A 27046-nucleotide genomic window follows, 5' to 3' on the forward strand; every position below is an offset into this window, starting at 1 on the left:
TCACGTTTGTAAACTTTTATTACATACAGAACTAATCTAATGATTACATCCTGTATTTTAATAGAAAGACCTAATAGATAAGGAATCAATAACATCGATTAAAAGAAATTCCATAGGGCTGGAGAGATGGCTCAGTGGTTAAGAGCACCATCTGCTCTTCCAGAGGTCCTGAGTTCAATTCCCAGCAACCACATGGTGACTCCAAACCATCTGTAATGAGATCTGGCGCCTCCTCTGGCATGTGGGTATACATGGGGGCAGAAAGTTGCATACATAATAAATAAATAAATCTTTAAAAAAAAAATTCCATAGAACGCTTCTTCTTGTGACTACTTGCATTACATGTTTTCTCTGGACCCTGTGATGGTCTACCTAAGAGATCTCAGACTCACCTTAGGACATGATGGGTCTCTCGCTGTTTCAATCATTAGTGCAGATCCCATTCTATCCCTTTATTAAACAAAAATACGTGAGTTATATCAAAACTATTTTATCTCTTAACAATCAAGGACTATATACTTGCCTGTAGCTCTGTTATAGTGCTACAACAAACAAAAATAACTTTAAACCTCCAAGAGGCTTAAATCCAATGAATGCATATCACACTGCAATGACATATCATGCAAATTCATGAAGACACTCTCAGAAGTTACAAAATAAAAGACCATTTGGTGGTACGTTAGCTGGCTTTGTAACTTTCTTTTATGCACTTACTGAAACATCTTAAAATAGTATTATGACTTCATGAGAAATGATATGAATTATTCCTTCCTAGCAGGCTCAGAAGAACGTAAAATAACATTTAACCTGCAATAATGGGTAAGTTCACAAGTTGAAGGATATAAATACATACTGTATTATAACTGATAATTCCTACATAATTTCCCATAGAATCTTTCTAGTGTGGCAAAAGTGGCTTAAGATTCATTTAAAAGATTAAGTGAAAAGAGCTAACATATTTCTAAGAAAGAGGGGAAAAATATTTCATTAAAATTAAAAATTTATAGACACTGAACAAAAATTAATAGAAGAAAACTTGAACATAGACTGTCATGTAATGTGGTATTTCAAATCAATGAAAAAAGAAAACAAAAAAAAGTAAACTCAAACATTTGAACTGAGTAAAGCAAAGCTTGTTTTCAGTACACATCAAGATCATTTGCAGATAGACAACTTACTTGAAAGCTTACCATTAAACTGAAAATAACAATTATTTACTTGATTTCAGGACATAAAGGAATTTTATAGGCATTAAAACAAAGTTAAAAATCATTAAGAAAAACGGTTAATAAACATTTGTAAATCCACTACATTAAAAATATCACTCACTAAAAATATTTTTTGAGGCTGGGGAGACACCTCAGTGGGAAAGGGCAGGGCACTTGCTTTAAAATCAAGAGGGCATGAGCTCAAGTCCTGAGCATCTACATAAAAGCAAGACAAGGCTATGCATGCCTGTCACCCTGCATTGAGGACAGAGACAGGTGGGTCTCAGGAGCTCACTGGCCAACTAGTCTTGCCAAAACTAGTCTAGGCAACCTTTACATTCAGTGAAATAAGGTGGAGAGTGATACAGTAAGACAACAGATCACAGAGTGTGGTACCCAATGTTGCCTTCCGGCCTCTCTTTGTGCACAAAAGGGTACCTGTATACATATGTGTGATTAATGCTAACTCAGTACAAGCTAGGATTGTCTGGGAAGGGGGAACATCTTGATTGAGAAAAAAGCCTTCATCAGAGAGGCCAGTAGGTAAGTCTGTAGGGCATTTTATTGGTTAATGATTGCTCTGGAGAGATCCTTGGCCATTATGAGCACGTGGTCTGGGGGTTGTATAAAAAAGCAGGCTGAGTGAGCCATGAGAAACAAGTCACTAAGCAGCATTCCACCATGGCCTCTGCTCCAGTTGCTGCCTAGAGCTCCTGTCCTGACTTTAAGTCACGATGGACTGTGCTTGGGATGTGTAAGCCAAATCAACCCTTTTCTCTTAAGCGCTTTTGTTAATTGTGCTTTATTACAGCAATAAAAATTAAACTAGGATATCATCTCTCTCCCGCCCCCCCCTGCCAAAAAACAAACCAACCAAACAAACCACCACACTATTAAAAAGAAACTAGGAATAAATAAAGTATGTTCTTGAAATAACAACAACAGCAAAAAGTATTCTGGAACCATTAGATGACTCAGTAGATGAACATGGTTGCTGCCAAGCTTCATGATCTGAGTTCAATTACAGGAACCCACAGGTAGAGAAAACAGTCTGGCATGAAAACCCAAACACAGATATACACAATAATACATGTAAAAAACAATTAACACAGTTTTCAATATATGGTTAATATATTCATAATATAATGGGTACTGCCCTGACAGAAAAATAAACAAAATACAATATCCATAACATTTACAAAAAAAAAATGTAATAAAAAATATAAAGAAGGTTCATGGTCTCTAAAAAAACTCTCAAATTCATATATTTTAAAAGTTTAATTATTTGGTATTTTAAAAGACTTTGTAAAACAGAAATAGAAAACTGGCAGATGAATAAGCCAGGATCCCATTTTTAAGAACAATTCAGCTAGATACAAACATAAACCTCAAGATTTATTGTTTGAGACTTTCATTCACCCATGCATTACTGTGCCTGGATCAAATCCATCCCCATTCTCTGCCCTCCAATCCCTTCCCTCTTCCTACCACCACTTTTCCCTCCCAAATTCATGTGTTCCTTTTCCCCCAAGACCTTTAAAACATATATAACATTCTAACACAGGGTTTTAGTCTAGGATTTTCCTTTAAAGATATCAGCAGACTTAAGTTGATATGTAAGGTGTCCATGTCCATTTGTGAATTACAAAAATAAGACATCTTATGTGTCCTTTTCTAACAGGAAATATGTTAAGCCAAAAATAATATATTCATAATATGAGATAATGAACAACCATTCAAAATGCTTTCAAATATATCAATGATAGATCCCGAGACAGGTGCTAAGCGAAAGTGCAGGACACGTGCACAATCACCCCAATTGTGGGGAGAAGGAATATACACGTGAACACAAGCACACACTTGTTTGGCTCTAAGTTCTAAAAAGGAATGTTAAAGTTTTTGTTCTTAGTGGGATTATAGGTTATTTTCATCGATTTCTTTAATGTTTCATTATTTTTTAAAAAACATCATTTGAACAAATGAGAAATGAGTATGTTTCCTATAACTTAACAAGACTGATACATTCTGAAATGTTGGCAGAAGTTTAAAATCAATTTTCTGATATGGGATGTCCTTCTGTATGTCTGTTAATTTTATTGGTTGATGATTAAAGCTGTTTCGGCCAATGGTTTAGCAGAGTAAAGCCAGGCAGAAATCCCAACAGAGATAAAGAGCGAAAGTGGGCAGTCAGGAAGACACCATGTAGTTGCCAAAGGAGAAAGAGGTCAGAACAGAACCTTATCTGGTAGGCCACAGTCTCGTGGCACTACACAGATTAATAGAAATGGGTTAATTTAAGATATAAGAGTTGGTTAATAAGCCAAACAGTGTTGTTATATATAATATATTTCATATATATAATATTATATTATATATAACTATAGTAATATAGTTTCTTTGTGATTATTCAGGTCTGGGCGACCGGGAAACAAAAAAGCAGTCTCCATTTACAGTTTTCTACCACAGCTTATCCTAATCATAAAAGAAAGAAAAATATAAATTCATAGACATCCTATATAAGCATGGTTAAGAAAATATGATACAGCCACACAGCAGTGTGGTCTTTCAAAGGTGTTACACGTTTTAATAAAATTAAAAACAAGGGGGAGGACATAAATTTACAAGTATAAAGTAACTTCAGTTATACAAAATACATGTGAGAAACAGAATAAGCTAAGGAGATGTCTCATGAAGAAGCATGAGAACCTGAGTTTGTATCCAATCAGAAAGTTGGGCATTTGCTTGTATTTCCAGTAATGGTGAGATGAAGAGATGGAGACAGGGAGATCCCTAGAGCTTCATAACCAGCCAGCCTAGCCTATTTGCCAAGTTCCAACCTAACGAGAGGATCTTGTCTCAAGTAAAGGGTGAAAGGTGCCTGAGGAATAATACTGGAGGTTGACCTCTGACCTGTGCTTGTACACATTTTTATGCAAGAATCCACACATGCAGACCACACACACAAACATTCACCCACATGCCACACACAAACACACACAAATCTAATCAAGAAAAAAACTAGATATATTACAAGTTCCACAGCTTTCATTAAGTTCGAGGTGATTTCAATTTCTACTCCACACTTCTAGTTTTGATTTCATTGCAACTGAAAAGAAATTTGAGTATTACCTTCTGTTTCAGAGTAATGACTTAAGAAAAGACTGTGAGGCATCAAAGAAAAATGGTATACATGTACAATCTATGCTCAATATCGCCTCATATTTTTTTTTTAAAGGCACTTATTGAGGGCTAAGGAAAGGATTCCACCTATAAAATCCTGCCCACAAACGAAGACCTGAGTTCAGGACCCAGAACCTATATAAAAGCCAGGCATGGTGTGGACCTGTAATTCTAGTGATGGGGAGACAAAGACAAGTGGATCCCTGGGGCCTGCTCACTTGTCAATTCAGCCAAATTGATGACTTCCAGCTGTAGTAAAGGACCCTGCTTCCAAAGATAAAGTAGGCTGGGAAGATGGGTAAAGAATGTGCTTCACAATCATGGAACCTGACTTCTATCCCCAGACTTCATGAAAAGGTGGAAGAAGAGAACCGACCCCACAACTGCCCTCTGGCCTCCACATAGGTGCTACAGAGCACGCATGACCACACATCATACACACAATGATAGAAAGTAAATAAAAACGTGGAATGTCCAAGGAGGACACTTAACATCAACCTTTGGAGCCGGGCGGTGGTGGCGCACGCCTTTAATCCCAGCACTCGGGAGGCAGAGGCAGGCGGATCTCTGTGAGTTCGAGACCAGCCTGGTCTACAAGAGCTAGTTCCAGGACAGGCTCCAAAACCACAGAGAAACCCTGTCTCGAAAACAAAAAACAAAAAACAAAAAACAAAAAAAAAAACATCAACCTTTGGCTTCCACCTGAGTGTACACATACATGTGCACCACACACATATAAACATACATAGAGATGAAAATATGCACTCTTACACACACGAAAAAACATTAATTATAATTTCTACATGCAAGTCTTACACACACAAGTTCAAGAATCTGTGACTAGAATATGACACACCAAAACAGTAATAGTTATTTCCAAAAAGTAGGAATAATATTATTCTTTATATTCCTTTTAGTTTTCAAATTTTAATATGTATAAACAACAATATAACCAAAGTATTTTCAAAAGAATTAAAACTCACTTAAGGATCTTTTCCCACGTGTGACTGTCATAAAATGCATGGCTCCAACTCATTTTGACTGTCCCGACAATGACGTTCTGTGAGAACACATCCGATCCCAACTTTCGATAGAGTTCCTCACATTCATCCAGCGGCATGTGGAACAATCCCAGCATGAACGCTAATATGGCCCCTGGAAAGAACATTCTTAGTCTTTATCAGCAGTGAGGTGACTGCTCTTACAAGTACACATGACTGTGAGCCACTGAGCTGCTGAAACTCTACATCTGATGCTTTCCGTCTGTGAAATGAGCATAAATAATAACTACAATTTATAAGTCCCTTACACTTGACTAATACATGTAAAACGCTTTTCCATGTCCCAAAAGATGACACTGAAAGGTATCAGTGACTTCAAGGTAACAAAGAAAGCAATTTAAAAATATCAAAATGTTTTATATTAAATTAGATTATATGTAAGATGAAATGGCAAGTAAAAGCAAGTTTTACTAACAAAATACAGTGTATTTGAGAATTCCATAAATTCATTAAGCAACTTCCCCTTGAGTTAGGCCCAAGAATCAATGTGATGAAAGAAATTAGATAGTCTCAGATGTTCTTTTAAATAGTTGATTTATGTAACCAGTTGTAACTGTAGGACACTCTGCCACCTAGTGGTTTGCTTTGCCTTGCTCTGAACTAAAGAGAAGTGCTGGGATATGAGTAAAACAAAGACCTGCTTAACTGTTTAACCTGCAAAGGAATAACAGCAATACAGTTTACATGCTTTCTTAGTTTTAATGTTTTTTATTTCTTATGTATTAGTGTTCTGAATGCATTTATGTCAGCACACTACATGCATGCCTGGTGCCTTGAAGTTCAGAACAGGGCACTGGCTCTTCTAGAAATGGAGCTAAAGATAGCTGTGAACTGAGCCCTGGTCCTGGAGAAATTTAGACAGTGCTCTCTTCATCCCTAAGTCATCTTTCCAGTGATGAACAGTTTATTAATTTTATTTTAATTGGTAGCATTTTAGTAAAAGATGACTCATAACTTGAAAATACAATGTTATGGATCAAACTACATAAAATATTTTTAATTTGGAGAATATTCCTAATAACATAGTAAGTAATTTGTTTTAAAAAGTTGTAAGATTCTTTTTTTTTTTTTTTTTTTTTTTGAGATAGGGTCCCTCTATGTAGTCCTGACTGTCCTGGAGTTAGATACGTATGCCACGCTGACCTCAAGCTCATAGAGATCCCTTCTGTCTCTGCTTCCCTAGTACTAGGAAAGTGCCTTTCTATTACCTTTAGATGTTTAATTGCCAGGACCATTCCAAATTTCAGAAATGGGGAATGTGTCAAACCAAACCCACAAACAAGTCTTAGGAAATGTCTCTTTGAGAAGCTTTTAGAGTCAAATCAATTACTTTTGGACATGTACTTTATTTTCTTTTTTCTTTTTTTTTTTTAAAGAAAAACTTTCTTTTAATATTTACCTATTTATTATGTATACGATACTCTGTCTGCGTGTATGGCTGCAGGACAGAAGAGGGCACCAGAACTCATTACAGATGGTTGTGAGCCACCATGTGGTTGCTGGGAATTGAACTCAGGACCTTTGGAAGAGCAGGCAATGCTCTTAACTGCTGAGCCATCTCTCCAGCCCTTTATTTTCTTATTTTAAGAGTCATACTATATATTAAAAGAAATCTACAAGAAAAAAAACATTTCAAATATGACATACTAAGAGACCTCTGCAAAGAAATGTTTTCTTCCTTCTCCATGCTTGCTAACACCTGAAACCCTGGTTCCTTACTCCAATGTGCATCACCCCATGAATCATCCTTGCAATAGTTCTCATCATTCAGTCTTTCAGCTGGGAAACAATTAGCGTGCACTCTGGGAATATGCCACACTTAACACTAGCCATATAGAGAGATCACTGGTTGTTTGTAGTGGTCTTTAGAGTTACCACAGTTCAGAAGAATAAGTCATAAATATAAACCTTGTGAAGAGCACATTAAAATGAAAAACTGAGTCAAACAGTAAACTAAATTAACAATTACTTCAAGTAAAATTCTTGTAAACAAACAAAACTTCCTTTCATACATATGCCAAGTAGCAGTATTTAAAAGTAGCTCTGCAGACCAAAGACACATTTGCCACTTTAAGTTCTAGTTTCAAACCACCATATAAACAACATAGGAGTCCAATTACTCATTGATATTCCTTACAAACAAACAAGGCTTTTACCGCCTTTAATTTCATATTAACTCAAGTGCCATCTGACTACCTGCCACTTCATCCTTCTGCCAACATCTCCTTATGGTAACTATGCAAAAAAGCAGTGATTAGTAATTATTCATTGTCAATGTGACTTGTTGAAAATATAATAAAAAAGTCATTTTAAATGTTTACACTTAAAAGGTTACATGTTTAAAAAATGCTTGAAAAGTTCATGACACAAAGGGTTAATCATCATTAAAGTTGAGAAAAGAATGCCCAGCATTTCAGAGAAGGACCATGATCTCCAGTCTTCAAGCTCTTCCTGTAATTCACTGGTGGGACACACCCAAGTACATGATAGTTACCTGTGCTTACACCACAGATGTAATCAAAGAGCTGATGAATTGGCTTCTGAGTAAGTTCAACCAATTTCCTCAGAGTCTGAAGAGCAACCACACCTCTGTGAAAGAAAAAAAAATGGATAATTTGTTTCAAGGGAAATTCAAGTTATAGAATAAAATATTATAAAACTGCTTTTAGCATTTGACAAAATTCAACACCCCTTTATGATAAAAGTTTTGCAAAGATTAGGGATACAAGGATCATATCTAAATATAATAAAAGCAATATACAGCAAGCCGACAGCTAACATCAAATTAAATGGAGAGAAACTCAAAGCAATTCCACTAAAAACAGGAACAAGACAAGGCTGTCCACTCTCTCTATATCTCCTCAATATAGTGCTTGAAGTTCTAGCAATAGCAATAAGACAACATAAGGAGATCAAGGGAAAGGAAAAGGAAGAAGTCAAACTTTCATTATTTGCAGATGATATGATAGTGTACATAAGTGACCCCAAAAACTCTACCAGAACTCCTACAGCTGATAAATACCTTCAGTGATGTGGCAGGATACAAGATCAACTCAAAAAAAATCAGTAGCCCTCCTATACACAAAGGATAAAGAAGCAGAGAGGGAAATCAGAGAAACTTCACCTTTCACGATAACCACAAATAGTATAAAGTATCTTGGGGTAACACTAACCAAGGAAGTGAAAGATCTATTTGACAAGAACTTTAAGTCTTTGAAGAAAAAAATTAAAGAGGATACCAGAAAATAGAAGGATCTCCCATGCTCTTGGATTGGGAGGATCAACACAGTAAAAATGGTAATTCTACTAAAGGCAATCTATAGATTCAATGCAATTCCCATCAAAATCCCAACAAAATTCTTCACAGATCTTTAAAGAACAATCATCAACTTTATATGGAAACACAAATACCCAGGATAGCCAAAACAATCCTATATAATAAAGGAACTTCCGGAGGCATTACCATCCCTGACATCAAACTCTATTACAGAGCTACAGTATGAAAACAGCTTGGTATTGGCATAAAAACAGAGACATTAACCAATGGAATCGAAGACCCGGATATTAATCCACAAACCTATGAGCACCTGATTTTTGACAAAGAAGCTAAAACTATACAATGGAAGAAAGAGAGCATCTTTAACAAATGGTGCTGGGATAACTGGATGTCAACCTATCACCATGCACAAAACTCAAGTCCAAATGGATTAAAGACCTCAATATAAATCCGACCACACTGAACCTGGTAGAAGAGAAAGTGGGAAGTAGCCTGCAATACATGGGCACAGGAGACCACTTTCCATGTATAACCCCAGTAGCAAAGACAATAACAGCAACAATGAATAAATGGGACCTCCTGAAACTGAGAAGCTTCTGTAAAGCAAAGGACACAGTCATTAAGACAAAAGGCAACCTACTGAATGGGAGATCTTCACCAACCCCAAATCAGACAAAGGTCTGATTTCAAAATATATGTCACAATATAGCCTCTATATTCATAAAGTGGCTTTATGTTTTAGTTTTAAAAATTTATTTTATGGCTGGGCAGTGATGGCACATGCCTTTAATTCCAGTACTTGGGAGGCAGGGGAAGGAGGATCTCTGTGAATTTGAGGCCAGCCTGATCTACAGAATGAGTTCTAGGATAGCCAGGGCTACACAAAGAAACCCTGTCTCAAAAAATAAAAATAAATGTTCTCGAGAGCTGACGAGAGGCCAAGGAGAATGGCACAGGAACTTTCAACTGGCGATAGATCGAGAGAGAGACAGAGACCCAAATTGGAGCAATGGTCTGAGCTCTTAAGGTCCAAATGAGGAGCAGAAGGAGGGAGAACATGACCAAGGAAATCAGGACCACGAGGCGTGCACCCACCCACTGTGACAGTGGAACTGATCTATTGGGAGCTCTTCAAGGCCAGCTGGACTGGGACTGAATAAGCATGGGTTGAAACTGGACTCTCTGAACATGGCGGACAATGAAGGCTGATGAGAAGCCAAGGACAATGGCACTAGGTTTCGATCCTAATACATGAACTGGCTTTGTGGGAGCTTAGCCTGTTTTGATGCCTACCTTCCTGGGCCTGGATGGAAGTGGGAGGACCTTGGTCTTCCTGTAGGGCAGGGAATTTGGACTGCTCTTCAGTATCGAGAGGGAGTGGGAATGGACTGGGGGGAGGAGAAGAGGAGTGGGGATGGGGGAGGGGAGTGGGGGGAGGGGGCAATGTGTGGGAGGAGGGGAGGGAAATGGGAAACGGGGAGCAGTTGGAAATTTTAATTAAAAAAGAATAAAAAAAAAAGAGACAGACAAAAAAAAATAAATAAAAATAAAAATAAAAAAGATTTTAGGATAACTCTATTAAAATCTTTAAATAAAATCTCTAAAGCTGAATTAAATATGTAGTTTTAAAAGCCATTTTTCTAGCCTTACCTTGTTCCTCCACCATCAATTGTGAGGATTCGGATTCCTCTGCCTTTCACTGGATCCACATAACCAATTAAGGCCAAAATTTCTCTAACTGCAGCCTGAAGAGTCTCATCTTTAATTTGTCTAAGTCGTAATAAATATGGAATAATTTTTTCCTACATTGAGAAAAAAGACACTTTGTTACTTATGTCAGATCAAGAAGGAAAATGTAGCTGGCATGGCAGCACACATGTGGAACCCCAACATTAGGAAGATAAAGGCAGGGGAACCTAGAGTTCATGACGAGCCTCTGCTAAAGTGACACCATGTAACAGAAAGAAAACATATTTTTAGCTGACATGAGTATAGCATAAAATGAATGTGTATTTATTACTTTCGCTGTAATTAAAAATGATTACTTTATGACATGCCAGTATCAATAACAATTTAGCATATATTTATTCTTATTTGAGGATCAAAAACAAATAAACAACCAAAAAATACCAGCCTCTTCCCAAACATTTTCTTAAAATGTGCCATGTTTGCTAAGTGGTATAGCACACCCCTATACTCCCAGCATTTAGGAGTCTAAGGCAGGAAGACTGTGAGTTTGAGGCTATCCTAGGCTACAGAATAAGTTCAGCCAGCTTGAATTACATAGCAAGACTGCCTTTAGAAAAAACATTCAATACTCAATACAGAAAATATGACTCTCTTAATACAATTAGTAGTAATTTTGCCAAAAAAGCTTACATAAATTTAAGGGAAAAGCTGAGCCATGTAATGTTCAATGCATTGAATAATTTTCTAATGCATTACTCACTTTGCTTCTTTTGTTGACCAACCAAACCTGAAATACTATTTTTGTTATTCTGCTTTTTTCCTAGCTACTAGTATTGGGCTGCAAAGGACCCCTACAGGAATCTGAACAACAGTGGAAGCTACACAGGCAAATTTCCATTACTGGTTAGGATACAAAATTGTTAAGAGGTCCTCGCCCATGTCAAGAGCAACCAGAAAAACCTTAGCGAACTCAAGAAGGCCACGTTCTAAATGCACCACAGAGCTGCTAAACACAGCATGGGAGCAGTTTTCCAGCTGGAGAGGGTAACTGCTGCCTGGAGCTGATAACCTTGCTCTTTCCTCCAGACATTTGCTGATTCTGGGAAGACACAAAGGACAGAAAAGTTGGGCTTGATTTAGAGAGGGTCACAAAGAAACAGAGAACTCAGCGAAGCTTGTATTTTCATGAGGTTGGAGTCACAACTGAAGGCCTAGGAAGCCTGCATAGCTGTTTTCAAATTAACACACCTGCAGAATTCTCAACTACTAGAATGTATGGGAGGAAAAAATGCTAAATTTAAGCCTTCTGTAAAAACAAAACAATGTTTTGTGTTCTTAAGTTGGTTTGGACGACCCAAGGCATGGTGGTGGTGCAGGAATATGCCCTAAGAACAGGAAAATTAGAGGTCTTTCCCAAACTCTAAAATCCTTAGCTCTGTCCTACTTAGTGATGGTGGTCCATTTCATATGTCAGCAGAGAAGCAAAATAACTCTCTGGAAAAAAAATCTAGAATGTTTGCAATTTTTGAAACTCACAACTGCCCAGTATACAGAATAGTTACCATGTATGTCAAATCGGTACCATATAGTCAAAGACCAGGGGTGAGTCTCCTACTAGAATTACCAATAAAAGATGCTTGAATCACAATAACATTAGCATAATTACACCTCAAAACATCACAGTTATAAATTAAGAAAATAAGCATAATGAAAGTAATATAAGGCATTCACGTTAAAGAAGTTTAAATACTGATGGAAAACAAAGATTAAGTTGATAATTTACCATAAACTGTCTTACTGATTTCCTATCATCTTAACGTAATTTTATCCTCCTTTTTTACTTCAAAATTCATCCGTAAATGTGGCATGCTAAGAGTAGTCAAAGTAGGGGCTGGGTAAGTGATGAAGAGCACTGGCTGCATTTTCCAAGGTCCGGGTTTTAAAACCCAGCACCCACATGGAAGATCACTACTGTAACTCCGGTTCCAGGGATCTGACCTCCACAGGGCACGAGACTCACACATTGCCAAAGACAGACAGATAAGTTTTTTTTTAAAAAAAAAAAAGGAAAAAAAAAAGGAAAAAAAATAATAGCAAAGTTAGGAGGCTGGAGAGATAGGAGATAGTTCAATGGTTAGAAACACGAGCTGCTTTTGCAGAGGTCCTGCGTTTGGTTGCCAGCATCCACATCTGGTAGTTCCCTACCGTCTATACTCTCGCTCCAGGTGATCCAATGCCCTCTTTCGGCCTCCAGAGGCATATTTACTTACATGAATCTATGTACCTATGTAGGCATACATGCATATATACAGCTTTAAAAATCACCTTTTTTAAAAAGAAAAGCTGAGTTAGAAATTATAAGGATGAACAGAGGTAAAAAGACATTAAATTTATTATAAATGTAAAATAATTTAGGAAGTACAGTGTTGGAGCAAAAATACATAAATATATTATAAGAACAAAACACTGTGTCCGGAAGAAGACCATTACAAAAACAATGGACCCATAAATAACTACCTTTTTATGAAAACTTTTTTTTCAACAAATGGTTGCTTGTTCAACTAGATAAATATATTAAGCATCACTTTTACCTTACACGATAAAAGTAAAGGTACAAAAGGCAAAACAAAACTTTTGAAAAAACACAGAAAAATACTTAGAGTAGGTAAAAATTTCTTTTTTCTTTTCAAAATTGAATTTCATTTTTTTTAGAACATCATATACAAGTTCTACAGCTACCATCATTTCCTCCTTTCCTTCTATGTTTCCCCTCCCCCACCCCATTCATGACCCTTTGGTAGTGGTGGTGTTAATGGTATGCGTGTGTGTCTGTGAGAGAGAGAGTGGGGGGGTATGTGTGTTGTAGCCCACGGAAGTGGATCCATTAGACCTAAAGGTCAGAGAGAATTCAGGTGAAGTCTTGCTCCTTCAAGGTTATTTACTTATTGATAGAATCTTTGACCTAAGGTGTGGCTACTAACGAGAGGTCTTGACCTAGGGTGTGGCTGCTTGGTGTTTTGGGTATTAAGATGGCCCACAGAGTGGATCTGTTTCACCCTGACTAAAGGTCAGAGAGTTCAAGCCTATTCCTGCTCCTTCAAGGTTTCTGACAGAAGATTTGACTTAAGGTGTGGCTATTAACAGGCATCTTAACTGAGGGTGTGGTTACTTGGTGTTTTGGGTATTAACTTTATTACTTTGTTCCTTGTAGTATGGTTAAAAAAAAAAAAAAGGCTTTTCCTTTCTTCCCCTCTTGTGGATGGGGTATTTAAAGATCAGATTCGGTTTTAAAAAAAAAAGGCTTTTCCTTTCTTCCCCTCTTGTGGATGGGGTATTTAAAGATCATAAGAAATAAACACGGGCAGATTCGGTTGTCCTCCCGACTCTACCCTATGTCTCTGTATCCTTTTGTTTTTCTGTTTATTCTGTCTAACATTCTCATCCACACACCCCTACCCTGGAACAAGGCTGGACCCTGACATATGTGTGTACAGAACCTACTGAATCTGTTAAGCTTTGCCTGAATGTACATGTGTCCAGGGCTGACTGCTTGGGTTTAACAGCCAGTATGGGAGCTCTTCCGTGGAGGAAACTGGTTCCCCTCTCTCTGTAGCCATTGAACCTGCAGTTCTTCATCTAGGAGCAGGGGCATGTGAAATTTCCCCCACCCACATTAACATTTCAATTGAACCATCTGAAGAATACAAAAAAAAAAAAGAAAAGAAAAGCTGCGTAAGACACTGGGAGAAATTGGCAAAAAGAAGTTTAGTTGGCAAAGTTCACAGCCAAGCAACACATGACGCAATTTCTTCAGTTCATTGATTTTAGATATTATTTAGGGGAAAGGCGACCACTTTCTTCCAATTACCTGGATTTTCATCCCTGACTGATCTGAATAGAATTTCCACACCACATTTCTTCTCAATATTGATGGTTTCTTGTATTTGGGATCAGTTCTCAAATATAAGAGAACCCTTAATAGTTCAATTAGTAAGACAATTCCTAATAGACTAACACTGAAAACTACCCAGAAATCAACTAACAGTATAAAGAATAAACCGTGACCCACCATAATAAATATAAGCAATAGGAAGGAATCATTTCAAATCACCTGTCACATTTCCAATAAATCCTATCGATGTGCCCAGTAAAAAAGGAAGCAAACACACGAGTCCAAACTAACCTTTTCTGCAGACGACAAGGAGAGGTGGGAGGAAGACTTCTGGGCACTGGCAGTGTTCTGTTCACTTCTATGCTAAGTCTGTGTGAACTTCACTTGACACAAATGAAGATTATTCTTGAATAGTATGTTGTTAAATCATTCTTTAAAAGATATTCTATATTGGAATGCTAGGTCTCTTATAAAATTCATATTGGAACTCAATTGTTGGTGCATTAATATTAAAAAGTAGGGTCTTTCAAGAAGTGCTTAGGTCATGAGACCTCTGCTTCATGTGTGAGATTAGAGACCTAGAGATGAGGGCAAAAGGGAGATGCTGTCTTGTGAATTAGTCACAAGCTTCAGCATACAGGTAACAAGCCTTCTCCAGACCCCAGATCAGTCATTACTTTTCACTGGGCCTCTTAGTACACAGATTATGAGAAACAAATTTCTGTAGGATGTAACCCATCCAGGGGAAGGTATTTTGTTACAGAAGCTCAGTGAACTAACAGAAATTTTTATTTTAGATCTCTCCTTTCTGGCTATCTCTGACATGAACACTCTCATTAAAAGCACACATATATTTCAAAATCTTATCTCTAAATGATAAATCTATATATGAAATATAAATTTCAAATTTTAGGAATATGAAATGTTGAAAATCTGTATATATGTATTAGAAAATGTAAAACTTGCAGGGTATATTTCAAAGAAAAACTTAATCAGCAAAACCGTAATATTAGGTAGAAAATAAAAGGTAGAAAAGTATGAACTAACAAGTTTCTGTATGATAAAGTAACTAATTAATTAATTAATAAGAATTAGACTATAATATATAATAATATATTTATAATATATAATTATATAATATATAATAAAAACACTAACAGGGATTTAATGAAACTGTAACAATATCTTCATGACATTTCCAAATTATTAAGGAGACAAGTAAACTTGGTACAGACCTGAGACTCTCCTTCCCTGGGCACTCAGCTTCTTTCTCCTCAAGTGGTCTAATTGCTGAAGTCTAAACCTTGCTCACTTCTGTGTATGTAGACCATTGAGGAGAGGAATGCTAAGTGCTTGACCAATTCGATGATTAGTTAAAATTTGGACTTGAAATGTAAAAGGACCATGGTATGATGAATAAAAAATAGCAATGGCTTTCTATATTGTGTTCCCTGTCTTTTGTTCATATACAGAATCCTACTCTACAGCCTAAGCTGGTCTCACATTATTGATCCTTTTGTCTCAGTCTCCCAAACGCTGAGGTTAGAGGTGTATGATACACCTGGCTATTTCTTATTTTGAAAAAGTGATTACACAGTAAAAATACCTGTACTGTAATTAAGATTTTGACAATTATTAGGCAATGGAACATATTTAAACTTATGCTCCATTTTTACACATGCTCAAATCAAAGTATATATAGATAGTCACAATAAGCAGAATTTATGTCACAGAATAAAAGTAATTCATTAGCCTAATGTGTACTATAAAATAACAGGCAATTCCCAAATATACTGTATGATTTAAAACAACAAAAATTTTCGAAAGAGAAGAGCTTTGCATTCCCCACTATAAAAGGTTTCTCAGAATTTAAATTTCAAGACAAATATTTAAAAAGTTAGAAATTACCTTGACAGCCACTCCTTTTCCTTCAGGAAATTCTAGAAGATGAAAAGTCAATTCTTCAACCCTGGTAATACAGAGCTTTGGGTCTGTTGTTCTTCTTAAGGCCTGAACTAAGGCTCGAGTTCTGTTATCAATACTCACTCTTGCAATAATCTACAAGGTCATATGAAATACGTGATTAGGAGATAAAGTTACCCTATAAATGGTTAATGTTTCTTAGAACCACTCTGAGAAACAACTTGCCTTTTCTCGCTGAAGAGACACACGTTTTTTCTCCTCTGCCTTCTTGTCTTTGCTGACAGCTTGCTCAGTTTTAACAGGCTCTTCCTGTCCTTCTGGCTGACTCTTTGAGTCAGACTTTAATTTGGGTACAAGTCCACCAATGTAACCACCGACTAAGGCTTGTACGCCCTCAGTGGGACGAGAAAGGAAGTTAGCAATACTTTGCTTTGCAGACACCGGAAGAACCTCTGGTGTCTGGCTAGGGCTGGAAGGTTTGTCCCCAGCATCTAGGGAAGATCCTGAGTCTGGCCTGTCTGTCACGATGTCGGGTTCAGGAGAACTGGATTTCTCTTCTTCAAGGTCTGGTTTGTCCTGAAGACGTTTAACTTCCTTTGTTTGAGACATTTTTTCCTTGCGACTGAAGTATGAATTAATATGGTTCGCTAAAAAGTAGAATGACTCTCCAAATCTGGTGGTTATGGTGTACGTGTAATGGAAAAGGCTCCGTTTACCTGCATCGTCTTCTTTATCTGCAATGTAACTTTTCTGTTCCACAAAAGAATTCTTTTCTGCTGATTTATCACTATAGTTTTTCAGAGACTCAATGGTTTGTTTAACATTTTTTTGTTCTAACCAGCCCCTATCTGATACTTTTCTTAATATTCGAGAATTTGGCTTAAACTGAGCTAACCGTGAAACCATTTCATTTTGACTGCCAAAAATAGCCTTTGAAACAGAATTCAAAGTACTTTTAATACGGGACATATGAATGCTCACTTTTGTAAGTCCTTTGGGAGCAGAAGTGCTAAGTTTCAAAATTCCAATATGTAAGCCATGGTTGCTTGGAGAGGGCCAGTGCTTACTGCAACACGCTTCACCTTTGTTCCACCTACAGTTTTTCTTACTTGTGTGAAAATCTCTGTGCACATTGATATGGGGCGTTCGCCAGTAATGTTTGGAACACACAAAACGCAGCTGTTTGCTTTTCTGATTCCCACAAAGACTTCTTGCATTACTGAGGAGGTAAATATATATATCTAAAGTCAAATTAATAGACATAACTTAAAAATCATTTATTTTCTATGTGACATTCTCTCATTTCACTCCTGAGTGCTTCACTTAAAAAATTCCATAATTCATGGTCTTACCTGTAAAAAAAAAAAAAAAAAAAAAAAAGATTAATTAGTATTCAAGTTAAAAAAAAGTTCAGTTTATACACATCACTTTGTACCCAGCAACAAACCATTCAAAACAAGATGGACTAAGGCTGGAGACAGCTCAGAACTAAAGCGCAGTTGTTGCTGCTCTTGCAGAAGACTCAAGGTTCAACTCCCAGTTCACAGCCCCGTCTCTACACCTCCCAGGTCCAGAGGATCACATGCCCTCTTCAAGCCTCTCAGGGCACTACACAAATGCAGTACACAGCATACATGATGAAGTACATAGCTATAAATACCTACATTTAGAAATCAGAGTAGGAACAAATAAATAACTTAGTAACATATTTCAAGATCTTAGAAAAACAAGAACCCAAATTCAAAGTTATTAGGAAAAATAGTAAAGTCCAGGGCTGAAATTAATGAAACAACAACTACCACCACAATAACAAATGATCAATGAAAAAGAGTCGGTTCATTCAAAAGAAAACAGAGCTGTAACCAAAATACAAAGACTATGCAAATTAGTAAAATCAGAGACTAAAAATACTTACCTTGTAATATCCCTACTACAACAGACCCCACTAAAATCCAGATCATTAAGGAATATTTTTTAAAATTATATTCCAATTATTAGGAAAATCTAAAATAAATAAATTTCTAGACACTAGTGACATAAAAGATTAAATCAAGAGACTACTGAAAAAGAAAATAGAAAAACCTAAACAAATCAATTAAGGGGCAATGAGACTGAAGCTGTATTAAAATTTTTCCCAAATAAGAAAAGCTCAGAACTGGACAGGCTCATAGTCAAATCTATCAGACCAACACAAGCTCCCTATTTTATGCATTATTTATGTGCATAAAATTTTTAAACATATTTAGTATATAAAAGTATAGCAACTAGTATATAATTAGTACATAAAATAGAAAATATAATACTTCCAAAATAATTCCACAAAGTCAATACTACCTTGGTATCACAACCAAATGTAAATAGAACACAAAGACTATAATATTATTGGCATACATAGACCAGTGGTTTGAATGAGTACGGCCCCCACAGGCTCATGTGTATGAATGCTTGGCCTATAGAGAGTGGCACTATTAGGAGGTATGGCCTTGTTGGAAAAGATGTGTTACTGTATATGTCTGTGGGGGGGAGAACTTTGAGGTCTCACATGCTCAAGCTACACCCAGTGTGGGACCCAGTTCACTTTATGTTGCCTGCAGATCACGATGTAGAAGTCTCAGATCCTTCTACAGCACCATGTCTGCCTGAATCCCACCATAATTGAACGAAACCTCTGAAACTGTAAGACAGCCCCAATTAAATCTTTTCCTTTATGAAAATTGCCATGTGTATGGTGTGTCTTCACAGCAATAGAAATCCTAACTAAGACATATAAGATGCAAAAAATGTTCGGTAAAATACCTGTGAACCAACTTCAGCAATACACTAAACAAATCATGTATCAGATCATGTTCGTTTCACTTCAAGTATACAAAGATAAACAGGCAAATTAGTAATGTAATATAGCACATAAATAAATTCAGGAACAAATCAGACAGTCATCTTAATAGATATGCAGTCTTTGACAAAATTCAATATCCCTTTGTTGTAGGGTATTTGAACACTGTGTGGCATAACATTACTATGATGGACTTCATAAAGAGATAAACAGCCAATGGCTAGGGAGGAGGCATAGGCCGAGAAAGAGAGGAAGTAGGAGATGGGTCTATGTGAATATAGAGACGCCAAGGATGCATAAAGGAAACTGGACATACAGAATGAAAGAAAGGTAAAAAGCCACAAGGCAAAACATAGATTAATACAAATGGGTTAAGTTATAAGAGCTAACAGGACAAGCCTAAGCTAAGGCCGATGTTTCATAATTAATAAGATGTCCCCATGTCATTATTTTTGAGTTGGCAGCCAAACCAAAGCTTGCTACATATCTTCATGAGAAGAGTCTGGAAGAAACTAAATGTGAAAGAATCAAACCTCAATATAATGAAGTCTACACACACAAATGCACAGCCAACATCATACTGAATAGGGGGAAACTACCAGCTCTTCTCTGAAATTTGGAATGAGAGAAGTGTGCCCATCCTCACCTTTCTTACTCAATATGCTATTTGAAATCTTAGCACAAGGAGGTAAATATAAGAAATAAAGGGGAAACAAATGGGAAAATGAGAAGTCAAATCATTCTTTATACATGACAGAATCTTATACTTATATGACCTTAATAGTATCCCCAGAAACCTCTTAGATCAAATAAGATAAATTCAGCAAAGTAGTGGGATACCAGATGAACCCACAAAGATCAGGAAAAGCTTGTCTACTTCTACTCTCCCTTATTTTCCCCTCCTTTCTCTTCACCCCTACACCTCCACCTTTCTCCTAGTACTGGGGACTGAACCTAGGATTTCTTGTTCGTTAAGCAAGCTCTTTTCCACTGAGATATATGCCCAAGCCTCTTTTTAATTTATTTTGATAGAGTCTCACTAAATTGAACAGGGTGACCTTGAATTCACTCTGTAGCCATGCCAGGCTTGAGCTCCTAATTCTTTTGGGACTCTTGATTTAAAAAAACAGACAGAAGAAAAGCAAACGACATTCTGGTGACAGCATGAGCTGGAAGGTGGCTGGTGGCATATAAGACTCACAATGATCAGTCCAAGACTGAGGCAGAAGAGAGACCAATGCAGATCTAGCAGATCTAGACTATTATACAATCCGCTTTGTTTCCGCTTTTTTTCTTTCCAAACAGACCATCATCTGGGGCCAGGGATCTCTCTCAGTAGGTAAAAGCACTTGCCATGCAAACTAGACAATCTGGGTTCAGTACCTGCAACTCATCGTGGAAAGAAATATCTAATTCTTGAGACATTCACACATACACACACACACACACCATAAAATGCTTTTGAAAGTTTTAAAGATATAATAGTCTAATTATGACTATATACCTATCTATTCGGCATCAATATACAGAACATAAAGCCCCCCAAATGGGAAGCACTACAGAAAGATGATTTTGTGAACAGAACGAGACACTACTTACACCTATCAGAAACCACAACGACCAATCACAATTACTTAACACAGAAATGAGGAACAAGTTTCACTGCCACTGTACAAATGTCAGCACTACAGAAAAGGCTTTGAGAGGAAACGCAAGCACAAGAAAAGACACAGCAGAAGCAGGGAAAGAATGGAAAGAGAAGAGTGCTATAAACTGGGACAAGGGCAGGACAGACTAGAGCTGGCTATCACACAGTGAAGGTGTGCTCAGAGAGAGAGACATTTTGACTACAGGGAAAGGAGTAGAGTATAACCAAAGGACATCAAGGGACTGAAGGAAATGCTAGGTGTGGGCCCAATTGTGGAGGTAATGAATATACAAATTTAGCCGGGTGGGGTGGCACACACAATTAATCCCAGTACACCCTGTGAGTTTGAGGCCAGCCTGGTCTACAGAGAGAGTTCTAGGCCAAGCAGAATGGTTACACAGAGAAATCCTGTCTCACACCCCACCCATCCCCCAAAGCCCAAAAAATATAGATATATATTATAATAATCACAATAACATAGCCAAAAAGGAAGCAAGGGTCTAGATACAGCAATGGTGCAGGAATGCAGAAATGGGCTATCTGTGAGTCACATTTTGAAGCGAGGAGGAAAAAGATGCATAAAAAGAATGGGGCTGGGAAGACTGCTCCCTGGTTAAGAGTATGTGCTCTTCTTCCAGAGAACTAGAGTTCCTTTCCCAGAACCCACATCAGGCTGCTACAGCTGCCAGCTCACAACTGTCTGCACTCCCCAAGACATCCAACACCTTTTTTTTTTTGTTATCTGAAAACACTTACACTCATGTTTGCACTAGCTACATACAGACACATATTTTAAAAATAAAAGTAAAATATTTTTTAGAAACAAAAACTGGATTTGGTGACAAGTACCAGTGAGACAAGGAGAAGTTGTCCAGAGAACTCTAAGCCTTCAAATCAGACACAGAGAAAAAGGGCCACTTGTGAACATGAAAAACCTGGAAAGTGAACAGTGTAACAATATAAAGGAAACTGGATTTCTCTTTTGGGTTTACAGAATTAAGAAATGATAGGGAGCTGAAAGAGAAACTGAATTTATGTACGAAATGATCCACAGTGACAACAAAGCCGGTGAGGTCAAAAGGGTTTACCAAAGGCTGGCCTGCAGTATTTGCATGTATAGCACCCAACAAAAATAAGCTCTTCAAGCCCTTTTCTTTTGAAAAATGTTTAGCTACAAACACATCCTATACTTCCTCGACATTTCGGGATATCACGGGCCTATCAATACGACTTTGGTTTCTAACGTTAAGCTCTTGGTTTGGGGAAAACGATGTGCTTAGAGCTTTGAGTGACATCCAAAGTTAGGAACAGAAAGAAAAAAGCACACAAGCAAACCAGAAAGCATTGAAGGAGAGTTGTCTATAAAATTCTGCAATAACTTTCTAACGCAATAAATTCCAAAGAGAATAAAATATAAGAAAAGCAGAGTAAAGAGCCGCAACTGAGAGGAAACAAGAGTCTAGCTCTGACCTTTTTACAAAGGTATGCTCCCCAAATGAAGCAACAAATTCCGTCTTTACTGGCTGAGGAAAACAACGCCAAGTACAGGCTGTTCTTGTATCAATTCTGCATGAGAACACCTACTAATAGAAATCAGTGAACTAACCCTTTCATTAACCCAACACCACTAAAGAGGAGGGCCACCGCTAGGAAGATTTTAAAATGAGTTGTAGGAATAGAAAAACAAGATAAACAAAATAGAAAGATAAGCAAATACTATCAAGTGACATCATTATACCTTCTTTCCTTGTGGTAATGCATCATCCTGATTGCCTGAAATACACTGTTTACAATCAATGCAGTTCTAGAATACCATTGTTCTTGGAAATAAAAATACCATTTTAAAACGTATTCTATGATAGTCGCTTATGTCAACATCTATCTCTAAGACATTCCTCGGAGTGTCACTGATTTTCCTTAAAATGATCACTGTACTGGGCGTAGAAACAGGTGCCCCCCCCCCCGGCCCAGCATCATGACAGAAATGACAGAGACGACGGAGACAAGAGGCACTGCAACCTGATGACTCAGACAGTTTTCTTCATCTTTTAAAAGGCACGTACATCTGATTCTGCTTAAGCAACAGCGGTCTGGGATATAGGAACACACGCGAACGAAGAGACAAACAAATCGCTGCACGCTGCCCGGTCAAGGACAACGTACGACAGAGAAACCGTCAGGTCTCCGGTGGACTAACTGCCCGAGAACACCCAGTCCGGGACCCAGAGCGCAGCCCGGCCGAGGAGCGGGGCGGACGGGCGGGCCCACGGGCGGGGGCGGGACGCGACCAACCACAACACCCGGCGGCCCTGCCCGCGACCCCGGGGGCGACGGGAGCCAGCGCGCCCGGCCGCGGACGCCACCCGCCACCCGCCGGCCCTCGGCCACTCACCGGGACGCGGGCAGTCACGGGCGCCGCGGCGTCCACTCGCCTGCCTCCGTCCGCGTCAGCTGCGGCGCCCGGAACCCAAACAGACGACCGCCCGGGCAAGCACCACCCTCCGCCGCGCCCCGCCCCGCCCCAGCGGAAATGACGCTATCGCTGGGTGGGGCTTTCTGCCGCTAACCCTCCTAGGCTGGCGCGACTCGCCGTGGCCGTGGGAAGAAGCTGGTTGCGGGTCGGTTTCAAGTCGCTCGGTGGCGGCGAGAGGGCAAGCTGGGCTCTTCGGTCGCGGGCCGGTCCATGGCTTTTAAGCTCAGTGCTGGATCTCAGCGTAGAGTCCCTAATGGCTTGCTTGCTGGTCGCCATCCGTTTTCAGCTGAGCTTGCCAGCAGGCTCTGCGCGTGCTCTGTGTTGCCCCGGTCCCTGGGAACTGCTTTAAGAGCCGGCTGGGTCTGAGCAGACTGGCTGGACCCTGTGATAGTGCAGTGGTGACACCTTCTCAATGTCTCTTTCTGTCATGGCTAGCCGGTCTATCATACCCGGACTATCGACCGAAAGGCTATTTTTCATTATGTTACCTTGTGGAAGTTAGTGTATACTGCCCTGTTATCAACACGTCAAAATTCTGATGGGTTTTGTATACCAGAGAGACAAACTAGTGTCAACTAGTTAAGTAAACCGTCAGATGAGGTACTCAGGGCTCGGGGTGGTAGGGTTCTGCAGCCCTATAAAACGAAGATGATTGTAAAGCCCTTTAGGAAGGGTTTTACATTTATTGCCAGACTCACTGAGTTTTAATTAAGGGGGACCAGCATTACAAAGTTTAAGGATGTAGAGGGATTATAAACTCAGAAGCCAGCCTTGTCTACATAGGGTGACCTTGACACTTTCTCCTCCCCCTAAAAAAGAGAAAGAGAGAAAAAAAAAAAACCAGCTTGTTAGATGTAGGGGGACTCAAAAAGTTTGGTTGTGTCCACCATAATGTCTGGTAAGCCCTAACCCTGTATTAGCTATTAAGTAGCTATGCAATAGTTAAAATTTGTACTCCACAAATTAAAATTTAGAAGGGCTAGGAAGTAACTTTAGTTCTTGGTTTCTCATTGTTAAAATACCCTGACACTGTTGAAACAGTGAAAAGATTATTTACAACTATTGCTGTAGTGAGCTATCAGGTCCAAGTTCTGACACAACAAAGAGTGGAATTTAGAGGCAACAGTCAAAGGGGCGCTCATTGGATGGAAGACTGTACAGAGGTGACATGACAACCAAAGCGAACACAATCTTGCTGAGGGCAGGTGAGAGTGACCAGTGACCCAGTATGGTACTCATTTTATACGACTTAAGAGGACTTTTTCGAGACAAGATTTCTCTGTGGTTTTAGAGCCTGTCCTGGAACTAGCTCTTGTAGACCAGGCTGGTCTCGAACTCACAGAGATCCGCCTGCCTCTGCCTCCCGAGTGCTGGGATTAAAGGCATGCGCCACCACCGCCCGGCGACTTAGAGGACTTTTTGCTAACACTGGTCTCGGGCCTAAGGAGCTCAAAGCATGACAGCTACCTGTGAAAATACATAAATGAAGCCTAACTAAATGTTCGCCAAGGAGTGAGTTCATCACCATACCCTCTCCCTTTGTATTAATTCCTTAAGTTAGTCAGATAATAGAAAATGCCCAGGGTTTCTTCCTGTATCAAGACTTTCCATGTAACTCAGTTCCTCCTATCCCTCCCTTTCCTTCCTTGTTAACGACCAGACCTTTAATCAATAACGAAGCTTGGTGGATCTCACATCACCAGCTCCTGCCATTCCTTCAGCTCTGTTTTTTTTTGTTTTCCTTGCTTTAGAGCTTGCTGCTTGTCAGTCTTACAGAAACTGGTTCTACAGTTTGTAACTAACCTCTCACCCAGTGTCTTGCGCAGGTAGTCATCTTTCAAAACTGCAGATGTTGTCATGTGTTTTCCCAGAGCAGAAAGCTTGGACCAGCAATCCATCTCTGGTAAACCACAGGGTCAAGATAAGATTTGACTATGTGACCTCTTAACACCTGTCCTTACCCTCATTCCAGAGCCTGAGGGTATAGCAAGTTTTCTCTGTCCTGCCAAGCCAGTTCCCTAATCATAACACAGAGACTTATTATTAATTATGAAGGCTTGACCAATAGCTTAGGCTTGTTTCCAACTAGTTGTTACAACTTAAGTTAACCCATATGTTTTAATCTATGTTCTTTTATGTGCCTCAGTTACCTTTACTTTGTAATGCCCATGCTGTTTGTTCTGCAATTCTGGGGTCTCCCCGTCTTCATCCCAGTATCCTGTGTGTCTGGAAATCCTGCCTAGCTATTGACCGTTCAGCTTTTTATTAAAGCAAACAGAGTAACATTTCTTTTTTTTTTTTTTTTTTTGGCTTTTCGAGACAGGGTTTCTCTGTAGCTTTGGTGCCTGTCCTGGAACTAGCTCTTGTAGACCAGGCTGGCCTCGAACTCACAGAGATCCGCCTGCCTCTGCCTCCCGAGTGCTGGGATTAAAGGCGTGCGCCACCACCGCCCGGCCAGAGTAACATTTCTTAAGTGTACAAAAACATTATTCTACAGCATAGGGCATACTAAGGTCTGGAGTTTTATTTTTTAAAACAAATTACTTCTTTTTATAACTCTGTACTTTTTCTTCTCTTTCACAAGCCTGCGTATATTTATCCAATACTGTGACCCATTTAGAGGTCTTTTCTATCTAAATATGTCTTTATTGTGTATCTGTAATTATTTTCTGACCAGAAGCACCTTTTTTTTTTTTTTTTTTTTAAATTCTAAGCAGGCGTGGCTATGGCCAACACAGCCCTGCCTGTTTGCTCCGCCCAGGCCAACATGGCAGAGTCATGTTCGCTGCCTCTGAGAGCCATGTACTTTGCCCTATTTTTAGGCACATAGCAGGTTTATATTGCCACTAAGAAAGTTGCAGCACTCAGCTCACAGACCCCATTTAAATGCTCAGCCACCTGAAGGAGCCAGAGTTCATGCTGGAAGCATGGATCAGGAAGGCCACTATTTTGATACCATACTTTGTGTTGTTGTTTGTTTGTTTGTTTGTTTTTTGGGGTTTTGTTTTTGTTTTGTTTGTTTTTGATACCACTGAATCTGGAAGACCTATCTTAAAAGAGCTGCAGCATGCTGCTATCAAGCAGAGCCCATCTGAAAAAAATGCAGCTAAACTTTGCTTTTTAGTGTCTAGAATTCCTTTCCAATCCCTCTCAGGTTTATGTGCATTTAGCTAGCACACGTTAGAGCACTAATCTGTTGTTCACTAACTCTGTTGGGTGCCATGTTTGTCATAACCAGAACCTGGAAACAAGCTAAATGCCCCTCGACCAAAGAATGGATAAGGAAAATGTGGTACATTTACACAATGGAGTACTACACAGCAGAGAAGATATGACAGCACGAAATTTGCAGGCAGATGGATAGATCTAGAGAACATCATATGGAGTGAGGTAACCCAGACCCAGAAAGACAAATATAATATGTACTTATAAGTGGCTTTTAAGCATAAAGCAAAGAAAAACCAGCCTACAATTCACAATTCCAGAGAACCTAGACAACAATGAGGACCCTAAGAGAGACATACATGGATCTAATCTACATGGGAAGTAGAAAAAGACAAGATCTCCTGAGTAAATTGGGAGTGTGGGGACCATGGGAGAGGGTAGAAGGGGAGAGGAGAGGAAGGGAGGAGAGCAGAAGAAAATATATATATAGCTCAATAAAAATAAAAATGAAAAAATAATTCGTGTCAGATCTGTACAGTTCCAGTTCTCTACAATCAGGAGATTCTACTTGTTAGCTGTGTGTAATATTTAACACCGATGCCCAGGTTTTATCTGTTTGTTTTCTGGAAACTTCAGTTCACATATTTAGGCAACTTTAAAGGACCAAGAGAGACTCTTGGCTGACAGTTAATAGAAG

At 38.8% G+C, this 27046-nt stretch overlaps 1 protein-coding gene across 2 annotated transcripts in view; it reads right to left on the reverse strand.

Annotated features, from left to right (window-relative positions):
• Pnpla8 (patatin like phospholipase domain containing 8) overlaps nucleotides 1-23229 on the reverse strand; it is a 35017-nt gene extending 11788 nt beyond the window's left edge. The window contains exons 1-7 of one of the 2 annotated variants that reach the window (XM_057782332.1): nucleotides 23104-23229; nucleotides 16456-17582; nucleotides 16216-16365; nucleotides 10377-10528; nucleotides 7944-8038; nucleotides 5372-5543; nucleotides 393-450 (exon numbers count right to left, since the gene is read on the reverse strand). In XM_057782332.1, the coding sequence (XP_057638315.1) occupies nucleotides 393-450; nucleotides 5372-5543; nucleotides 7944-8038; nucleotides 10377-10528; nucleotides 16216-16365; nucleotides 16456-17493 (1665 nt within the window). In that variant the 5' untranslated portion in view covers nucleotides 17494-17582; nucleotides 23104-23229. Of the gene's footprint in view, nucleotides 1-392; nucleotides 451-5371; nucleotides 5544-7943; nucleotides 8039-10376; nucleotides 10529-16215; nucleotides 16366-16455; nucleotides 17583-22774; nucleotides 23046-23103 lie in introns of those variants that run through there. The other variant, XM_057782331.1, reaches the window with a different exon arrangement.
• Between the last annotated feature and the right edge of the window lie 3817 nt (nucleotides 23230-27046).

This window comes from Chionomys nivalis, chromosome 10 (genome assembly GCF_950005125.1).
Source record: "Chionomys nivalis chromosome 10, mChiNiv1.1, whole genome shotgun sequence".
Lineage (NCBI taxonomy): Eukaryota > Metazoa > Chordata > Mammalia > Rodentia > Cricetidae > Chionomys > Chionomys nivalis.